General features: G+C 40.5%; 1 protein-coding gene across 1 annotated transcript; it reads right to left on the bottom strand.

Moving 5' to 3' along the window:
* Positions 1-9,837: 9,837 nt before the first annotated feature.
* LOC137981930 (cannabinoid receptor 1-like) lies at positions 9,838-10,833 on the bottom strand. Its single transcript, XM_068828958.1, has one exon. The coding sequence runs from the start codon at positions 10,831-10,833 to the stop codon at positions 9,838-9,840; it is 996 nt and encodes a 331-aa protein (XP_068685059.1).
* Positions 10,834-10,935: the final 102 nt, after the last annotated feature.

Genomic DNA, 10,935 nt, shown 5'->3' with positions numbered 1-10,935 from the left:
CTGATGAACTAAACTGAAATTACTTTACCAGTCAAGCCCGATACCCTCTGGCAAAAATACCCTATTTCTTCTTTCCCAGGAGTTTAACATATCCTCGTAAAACTAACTACGATTATAATAATACAAACAAAACGAAATGCTAAAATATGTTTCAATGTTGCACTTCAACTTAATTTTAAATAATTATTACTAGTTTTATTAATTAGAAGTATTGTCACTATTTAAACTCGTGATAAATTAACAAAAAACCAAACCAAAACAAACAAAGCTAAAAAACAACAACAACTAGCTTTATATATTTGCATGACCAAAAATACATGTAATGTCGCAAAAGCTTTTGTAAGCTCAAACAAAACAACAAACACAACATTCCCGGAAAGAGTGCCTTCGGAGTCAACTTAAACCGCAAACTACACTTTGGCAAAAATTGCACGTAATACTGAGCTATACAGTAAAACTCATCCATAAGAAATTCGTTTATAGAGAGCAGTTTTTAACTGAGCGTCCCAGAGCCAAAACTAAAGAAATCCCTCTGGCCAATCACAAAGGACACAAACAATGCAACGGGCCAATCAAAACCCGAACCAAACTCAGGTACCTGACGCGAAGCGTGGGAACACGTGTGATTGGTGTTGGTTTTACTTCTGATAGATGACAAAGCGGCGCAAGGTTTTTAACTTGAAGCTAATCACCTAGGATGACAACGTTGCGTAGTAACGCAAAAAACAATGCAAAAGCATATTGCTTTCGATAGCAGAGTGAAAACCATTGTATTTGACCCTTTAGAGCCTAAAAATTGTAACAGTTTAGTTGTGGCTGTTAGTACGTTATTGGTACTATTATCCCCTTTGGGTCTCCTTCGATCAAAGGAGACTCTGCTCGCAGGGTATGATAATCAAGGACTTAAAATAAGTCAGGGGCCGTGCCCTGTATTTCCTAATGATACAGTCTTACTTTTTAGATATAATTGTGAGTTTCCCATAGTTAAGGTGGTCGGAAATATAACGTTTTTCCCCAGAAAAAAATCATTTTTACCAAACATGAACATCTCTGACCATTTGTAAAACGTATTTTGAAACGATATTGCTGTAATCACTCCTTGATTTACGTTTAAATTAAGAGACTTGCCCACTAGTAGCTGTTTTACAACACAGCAATGCCCATAGCAACGGTTGATTACAGTCCAAAAGTGCTTACCAAATGGATTCAAATCAGTACATTTCAGTAACAGGAAAGCGAATGAGAATTTTACATTATTGTCCTGAACGTTGTTTCCTCTATCATCTTATTCGCCCCTTACACTTAGGGTACATTGTTTTGGGAGCATCTAGGCTATTCTCATTCCGGATTAGGAATAGCAGAATACACGGAATTTCAATTTACAAAAGAACACATGTTCTGAAAACGGAATACTATTAGCGAAGGTGACCTGGGAACTATTGTATCTGCACATACGCCAATTGCGTTGGTATGGCGAGTGCAAAGGTGTCCCGAAAGTTTGGAAAACGAAATGTTGAAATATGTCCATACGTGCCAATTTTTTTGCGGTTTTCTCGTATTTTCGGTTTACTTCAATTGTTGAAAACCTTACGGGAGAAGATGAAGAAGAATTTTTTTGTACTTGTGAGTGCTTTTCGTGGTGCAAAATGTGTTCCCATATGCTCTTCCTCTTGATGTCGACTCAATTGATAAAAGGTTCGTGGTTTTTGCAAAAACAAATTAATGCCAACGTCATTTCTTTTCACCAGGCGAAGGCACATTTTCTTGTTAACAAACTTACAGCTCTTCTTGTTCTAGCAGCGGTAAGAAAACAGGCCATCACACTCACATCTAAGGTAGAAATTTTGCATTACTATTCTGTTAAACTTTTTACAATTTTCAAGGCGCAGGCAGGCGACCAGCCGGCTGCGTATCAAACTTTCCCAAAAGAACGCATATTCTGCCTATTCCGCGTGAACCATATTCCGGTCACTCCGTTCATTCTCCTATCCGGAGCAGAATGACAAGATTAGTATTCCGTTCATTCCGAAAACGGAATAGGTCCCAAAAGAACACGAATACCTTCTATTCCGTGTATTCCTATTCCGGAATAGTACCAAAAGAACGCGCCCTTAGTTAACAATTCTATGACCGGTGTATATTCGGGTATTCAATGCAACATTTATGTAAGTTCTTTCGATATACTTCTCCCCCACCTCCCGCCCTCTTTTACAGTGCCGAATTTGGGTTATCAGAGAACGTAATAAAACTTTAGAGCCTTATTTCTTAAAAAAGCCTCACCTACTGTCCTAGCCTTCTCAAATGAGAATAAACGTCAGAGCACGTAAAAAGAAAGATGTAATAAATAGCTATATGGGGTATAAAAGCGAGTGAGATCCAAGGTAAGATTTCGGATTGGTCGTTGTAGATGTCACCCTCATGACCATAGGCATGGCCTAAGGCTCCGTCCAAACAAAAACAAAAGATGCAACGATTTAACTGATAAAATGACAATAAATAAACGACTTTATTCACGCAAACTGACTCCTTCATTTGGGTGGAACCGTTTTTACATACAGTTGCTTTGAGAGAGGTTGTCCCACAAACTGGTGTATAAGAGTTCGCGACAATGTCCAATGGTATTATGGATGATGGTGGTTCACGGCTGCGTGATTCAAACTCGAGGTGTTTTAGCGTGATAGAGAGAAACAACACAAACGCGTGTATTCATGCTTTCTCCTTCTTTATTACTGAAACGCCGTGATGCTCAATAGACAACTTTTAATATATTAAAATTCAGTCCTAAACAAAAGGCATCATCTCCAGGCTCTGGGGAATAAACTCATACAAATCCTTATATCTATTCCCCAGAGCCTCGAGATGATGTATTTTGTTTAGGACTGAATTTTAATGTATCGAAATTGGTCTATTGCGCAACGATAAACTACCTTTACCCATAATACCAATCGGAATAGTTGCTTACGCTTTTGCAGGATAACCTCAACCTCTTTCCCATAATCTGTCATCTTCCCGGGAACGAGGTTGGAACAACCTCCTTCAAAACAGCTTAGATTTATGTACTATACCATATTTGAAAGCATTTAAATGTCACCCTGCATAAATCGTAGTCAATACTACTTCTGTATAAGGCCCGATCCACACTGCTGCGGAGAAATTGAAAACGCATCAAGGGTTTTCCGTACACACTGCGCAAGAGGAATTTTAAAGGAAACAATTCCTGGTCGGTTTGGATTTGTGTTTGAGGAAAACTCGGTCAGTGATTATCTTGACCACCATCGTTTTTAAAAAGCTCCGTTTTCAAAATGCTTACCGTAAAAATGAAAACGAAAGCCTAGAGTTTTCGTGACGGATATTAGTGTAGACGTTAGGTCTAACCGTAGAAATAAAGCTGTGTTTTCAAATTTATCCGGCGTAGTATGGACGCTCGCAAAACAAGTGGAATAATAAGCACCTTCACTATTTGTTTTTTGTGTTCCCGTAATCCACTGTGCAATGGGACACTGATTAAATCTTTTTTGTCTGAAATAAATCTAAATCTAATCTTTTCACTGGTAACTGTATCTTGTTTCAGTGTTTTTCGTGTGAGATACGACCTCTTTGAAAACTAGAAAAAAGCTTTGATTCGAAGAGTATGTCTTTTAGAATGATGGTTAGAATTCGGTTTACAAATTTCAAAGTTTTTTTTGGAGAAAGCCGATGATCGATTATTCACTGGCAAGAGTTGGTGCATGGTTGCACCAAACATTACTTTTCAAAGTTTCCAGTCTTTTCGCTGCTAAAAAATAATTTCCCTGACCAAATAAATACGACACATCAGATATAGCGGAGGCCTCCAGCCTCGCCTTACAGACATCCTTTTAACCCATTCATTGTAGACTATTTAATAATTAATTTTCTTAAAACAAATTCGCCTTCTCCCTTAATGAAAAACAGCGTTGATTGACATTAAATCACCGGTGTTCTAATATCAATTTTCCCTGACTTTTCTTCAAAATATCACTTTTCCCTGACTCAAAATACAATTTTCTGACTTTTCCCTAACCTTAAAGAATTGTTATCCCTGACAATATCCTGACCTGTGGCAACCCTGTATTATTCGTTCAAAGAAAAAGACTTGCCTTCGGCCATTAGTAACGTTTAGACTACACTACGTCACTAGGAGACTAAGTACGAGTACAATTTTCGAATGTCAAACCAGTCACGTTTGTACAGCCCCATAGTAAGGAGCACCGCTTCCCCTCCCGGGAGAAATATGCACCTTGCATTACGAGAAACAGATTCTTCACACAACACCCGTAGCAATAAAACGTTATTACGTTATTTTTACTAAAAAACCAATAGCCACTGGCTGAATTTAAAGGATGAGGCAGTTCTTTCTCTAGCTCGTTCACATGGACTCTCTTTAAAAGAAGAGACTCTTTTGGGAAAGAGTGACGGAACTGTAAAGTGACAGTCTCGATTGAAACCCGAAGGTATGTTAATACACCACACAACGTCAGGGTGTTTCGCTGAGCCTTTATTACTTAAATAAATGAAAGATCACCAAACAAATGGTTGATATTGATATTGGAGTGAGAGTCGAAGAGGCTGTAGTAGCAATAGCAGATTAGGTATCTAAGAGATGAAAGTTAGCTCTTCGAAAAATCTCAGTTTATTGCTTATAGTCTTGTAAGGTTTTACAACACAATTTTCCATTTTATGTTCTTACTACTCCAGACTCCAGAGTCTTGAACAACGATATTTTAGTTCTAGATAATGAAAATTTACAAGCCCTTAACTCCATTATAACCCTGGTCACACCTCTTCACTTTCCTTAAAACTGAGAAGAAATGGTAACTATTTGATTGTATTTATCATTTAAATTTCTACTACTGTTTCTAGAATACCACTGAACATTGGTCTCATTATCACAGTACAATTATACATAGTCGAGGTTATGCATTGATGAATGCATTTGGTTTTTTTTATTTCCCATGCTTTGCATGCTTCATTTTTTTGGATTTTGTTTTCCGCTGTGCAGGATCTTTGTGCTTGCATTCCTGAATATCAAGGGTCTCGCCTTTTGCCGGGGAGATCTTGAGTATTATATCTCTATATTCACAAAGGAATTCGTATCCAGTATGATAGCTATCTATATCAAGGAGATCAAGAAATCTATCGTTAAAGTACTTCGGTCTCTGCAGCTCCTTGAACACAACTTCCTTGCCCGTGTTGTCCTTGAAAAGAAACTGGACCGTGTCGTACGCGTTGCTGCCGTGGAACACATAATCAAGTAACGGAACACCGTTTGGGCTCTGTACATTCTTATATATTCTGTAACGATCGCCGCCGTCCCGGGTGATTTGCACGTCTCTGAGCTTCATACCATCTTGCAGCATGATAGCGACGACATTTTTACCACCCTTGTCGTAGATGACGTCTTTGGAATCATCTAGAATGACTGAGTAGGCGTCATCTCGTGGACCAGAGTACACTCGATTAGCGCCAGTCCCCATCTGCGCTAGCAGCGGTATGTCGTCATCCAAGTTTATCACGTAATCGTCTAACGCACCACCAATCACTTCGTGCCTCATATTTCTATGTGCATTATTTGCCAGTAGCAGAAGATTGAAACTGTGTTTACTCAGTTCAAATCTCTCAATGTCTTTGAAGTGGATGTGTTGTGCGTCTTCCACCATCAGAGCGCGACCAGGATGAGCACTAGCTAGAACTTCACTACGGTGATCATGAAAAAGTTCATCTACAACCTCTGAACTGATCTGACTTATGAAATAATCCACGGTCCTCGTTTCTTCCGTGCTGGCGTGATCGATAAGCACTATTCTCTGGTCAGGCGATCGTGTGGATGTATCTGGCTTGTAGTCAGTCATGCTAAGTACATCGTGATGGGTGTAACTTCCTTCCATGACATCTTTTTTTGCATTGTTTTCTCCATGAGTCAGCCTTGCGTCGCTATTGTACACAATTCTCTTTGGTTTCTGCTCTGATTGTGTCGCGTGGTTCCACTGATGCATTGAGAATGACGCGCTGCCCGCCGATTTCATGATGACAGCTAGGTCTGCTCCGGGTCCTACCTGGATGTTATCATTACCAGTTCCTTCTACCAGGAAGACGTTATCCCCATCAAGATCGGACACTTCATCGTTGTCAACAGAGATAACATCCTTACCGTACCCCCCTCTGATAGTATCTCTCTCCGGTCCACCGCCAGAAATATAGTTTAGTCCTTGTGGGTGGGAATTTATTGCGTCAATATTATCACTTCCTGCCCCTCCATCGATTTTGACTGTTCCTTTGCTACCTGATGACTTCAGTTCAAAGTGATCGTTTCCTCCCATCCCATAAGCTTCTGTGTTCTCTTCCAAAATTACTTTGTCCGTCCCTTCGTTACTTCCTATAAAGATCAGCCCATTGTCTCCGCGATCGACAACGCTGGGACAGAATGTGTAGCCTTCAGAGGCTTTAGCACGACACTCATATGGTTTGTTAAATTTATCATTGTAAGTAGCCATGAATACAATCTTGTTAACAAGATCATCTGCGATTTCAAATTCATGTTTTAAGGTTGATGAGCGAGTCCAACCCATGGCTGTATACTCTCCACTCTCTGCGTCAGTAGTGAAAACGGCAGGATAAGCGAAAAGGAATTTCTTTGGTTTGATATCCTTAATTATTGTATACATACTGTTCTTCAGCTTCTCCTTGAACTCATCTCTCTTTTTTATCAAGTGGGCCATTCGCAGAAAGTTTACAGCTGCTGCATACTTTCTAAGTTCATTCGATCCAGTCTTCACATCCTTAATTGCCATAGCCACGATGTAGAAAGCCGCTGGCGTTGTTTGTGTCATCAACAAGTAGTATGCATGGAAGATGTCGCCCTTTGCATAGGCGTCGAAAATCTCCACCATAGCTGCAAAATCCGGGGCTGGAATGAGAGGCCCTAGAAAGATCTTGACATAATCCTTTGGCTCTAGGTCTTCCTGACCTACCATTCCCGATGCGACTCCGGTAGCATAAGATGCGATGTACAAGGTAGCGGCTACTGCATACCCGATAGGTCCAGCGACACTTGCCACTTTGGCACTGGTTGCCAATATCTGAGAGACTCCCATCGCTATATCGCCAGCCATTGCCGTCACAGAGCTACTAAGGGCAAGAATGTTCGCATCCGTAACTTTTTGATTTACTGCCATTGAATTGACCACCGTGTTATACCCATTGATAATGAAGTCAAGTCCGTTGGCAGCCGCCGCTGAGAAGGTTCTGAATTTTAAAGAGTTTGCGCCCCATTTTGCTTTCAACTTGTCCATTATTCCAACTTTTTCAAGAGCGGTTGTCATTCCTTGACCCAAATGCCCTCCAGTCTGGGTTGAAAGCCAGGTCTGTGCCTCCTTGAGCTTATCCATCAAGGACGAATCAGCAGTAACTACTCCAGACTTCATTTTTTCTTTCATAAGCCAAACAAGATTCCGCAAAGCGTTCAATCGTTGAACATGGTTGTGCAACTTGTCATTCTCAGGATTGGGGAGGCCCTCAAAGCCTGCTTGTGTATCGGCACCGATCACTTGGAGATTTTTTATTCCTTCGCCAAATGTTATCGTGGCGTCTAACGTAGCAAGTGAGCCAACAATGGCAAAATCTTTATCATCGAACTGCTGTCGGATATTTGGAGTTATAGCTTTCATTTCGTCTAGGTATTTCGGTAGGTTAAGTTGGTAGGTCATCTCAGTTTGACGATGAAGAAGTTCAATGGCAGCATCGTTGTCCATCACGTAACCAGGGAGAATGTATTCGCTTGGAACTTCCTCTTCTTCTCCTTCACTCTTGCTATTATCATTGGCAGAAGCGCTGTTGGAGTACAGCAAAAGAAAAACAATTTTTGCGACCCACTGCAACTTCATAATGGTTACGGGAAAAAATGCGGTTTAACCAGATAGAAGGCACTAATAAAAAGGTAACGTTTTCAGTGATATAATGTAAGGAAAATTTACAATTAGGTAAAGATATTTTCCATTGAGGTAATATGGATCAAAATTGAAAACCGGTGAGACCTGAGTTTGATCTTACGGACCGCCTGTAGCTTTTTGACGGCGTCAAGCAGGTGAAAACATCCCAAAGCTAACCCACTTGGCTGGTGACGGAACTAACCAACCGTCGAAATTGGAACAGTTGTTGTTCCGCACCGTTCCTCCAGGTAGAAAACAAATCTTTGTTAGGGTTATTTAAAGCAAGGGTAAGATATAGAGACTCTCCTTTTCCCCGGTTTGTGTAAAAAAAAAAGAAAAACCATCATTTTACCGACCGAATTCTAGGTAAAACCAAGCAGAATAATATTTTGGTCATGTAAACTTATCATTCATTACACATGGATTCTTCTTTGGACTTGGCGTCATCACCGGTAAGTGTTTTTTTATTTCTTTTTTTTTTTTATTTCATTTTGTTGTCATTATCGGTAACTTTGCTATCCAGCCGGAGGTGCCGTCACACAAATTTGGCGATTCACCAAAGGACAATGCCAATGCGGTTGGTAGATCCCCAATTTTGCGTACTTTTTATTTCACCTTTTTAAACACGATCGAGCGATGAAAATAGCTTGTAGCCGGGTTTGCCTCTTCAAATAAAATAGCCATCACGCCGCAAAAAGTCACCTTTAATAGAGCCAAAGTCGTCGTTGGAAAAACTCTTTAGACTTTGGATGGACCGGATTGAAGACAAGGGACGGATTGAGAACAAGAACTGAGAATCCTAACTGTTTTTATGAAGAAGCATTTCTCCCATTTGGATTCGCTCTGACGAAGGGCTAACACTCGAAACGTCAACTTTTAGAATCTCTGTACGGTGACCAATTTATATTATCAACTCCGTTGATAAAACCGAATTTTTGTATACTACTTCCCCACCGAGGCAGCACCACAGTTTCTTTAGAAACTACCCCCTTCATTCGTTTCTCCCAAGTTCGGTAGTGACCTCTGTGTACCTATGTGAATTCTGAGATAAGTACCGTTAAATTTTGTATGGGAGAGGTGTTCATTTTAGGAGAAAAAAACATTCAGAATAAGAGTGGAATTTCTCCGTTTTATTACTGGCTTGCCAAGTCAAAAAATGAGTTGAATTTCTCCGTTTTGCTCTTTTTTTCCGTGTCGGAAAAATTCTTTCCTGTCACTCCCCTGTAAGTAGTGTCTTTGTGCGTAGAGTCCTTTGCGGGTATTATTAGTAGGTTTCAAGGGGTAGCAGAAATGCTTAGATTTTATCCGGTGGACACAATAGAATATTTAATTAACCTACAATGGCGTCAAAAGTCATTGTAATACGAATGGTGGTTTTGTGGATCTTTAAACAAAATAAACTATTATGAAGCTCAAGAATGAGACGTCAATTAGATAAACACGATAGGCGGTTAAAAATATATATCTGGAATCTTAAAAGCCACGAGTAATGGACTTCGTCGAGCCGTATCAAAGTCAGCTGTATTTCCAATGCTTTACCAAGTGTGGCGTTATATACAACACTGAAACCCAAACGGAATATTCTCCCCCCTCCCCCTTAGTAGGTTATACCCGCTAGAGGATTCCTATTAGTGCAGGTATTTTGAAATATCCCCGAAAGATTTCAGAAAACACCTCCGGATCCAATATCTATCACCGTCATTTACTTTTACCATTAAGCATTTTATATTACGGCGCTAAAGAACCCGAATGTACTTTCAAACTTAGGTATTGGAAAATTTATTTTGCTCCGTTATACACAAAAATTGCGTCGTTGTGGTACAATGTCACTGCCAGTCTTGTTCTCATTTCTTTCTGTCCGGTTTCGTTCATCAGGATTGCGTCCTGCCCGTCAGCTGTCAGCAGCGTTTGGCGCTCTAAAGACTCCCAGCTCTTCAGGTCTTACCACGTTCCGAGTTCCACCTAACAATTCCTTAAACGAGACCCGAAACTGCTTGATTCTGACCGAGTAAATAATTGGGTTTAGTAACGAGTTTAACAGCAACATTGATCTTGACAACTGACCAACTATTTTAACGGTTTCCGTGGGTTTTTCTATCCCATGCGTCAATTGTGAAACAACTCGAAAGGCCACAAAAGGCAAACAACACAAAATAAAAACAGCAAGAATAATAAATGTTATCTTAACTGCCTTTTTCTCTTTCTCAAATTTCTCTCTTGCCTCTTGAGTAACTTGCTGAGTGACAAGTCGCTGTTCGTGCCGACGGGTTTCACGGAAAACTGTCACGTGACAGAAAATGATGAAGATCATTGTTACAAACATTAAGAACATATTCATGGGCAAAAGGATAGTTTTTCCAAAGGGAAAACGAATATGTAGAATTAAGGGCAGAAGCCACGCCAAGGCGGAAGCACACAGCAGACGTGAAGTGGTGACTAGATCCAAGTGCGCGAAAGGGCGCTTTAAAGCGAGAAAGCGTTCACCGCTTAGTAAAGCCAGGTGGAGAAAAGAAATAAAACTTGAACAGCTTATACCCACTCTGGAGATATGTGACAATAAACATACCCCACCAAAAGCCTTATCAAGAAGTAAAGTTATTAACTCCGCAACGAAAACTGGCTGAAGTAACAGCCCTACCATGAAGTCAGTCGACGCTAGTGCAGCAAGTAAAATGTTTGACTTGTGGCATCTCAGTCGAGACTTCCCTTTTACAGCGACCATAACCAATGCGTTCAGGACAACGGTAAGAGGGCACGACAGGATGTTGACGACTGCGATAAGGATCAGACAAACTCGAATAACAGGTGACTGGTGAGGTGTTCCTCCAGAGAGATCGTGTGGATGGCATCCAATACTGTTGCCGTGGCTTGGCAGACTGGAGTTCATTTTTCTTACTTGAGCGTCTCGTCCTCCTGTAATGATGCAGTGATTCTTCCTTCGCCGGGTTGTGAAAACTAATTGATTTTTCATACGTTCGCTCTATTAAAA

Source organism: Montipora foliosa, chromosome 13 (assembly GCF_036669935.1).
Source record: "Montipora foliosa isolate CH-2021 chromosome 13, ASM3666993v2, whole genome shotgun sequence".
NCBI classification, from domain to species: Eukaryota; Metazoa; Cnidaria; class Anthozoa; order Scleractinia; family Acroporidae; genus Montipora; species Montipora foliosa.
Note: the sequence above shows the minus strand (reverse complement) of the source record. Positions and strands in the feature narration are given on the sequence as shown.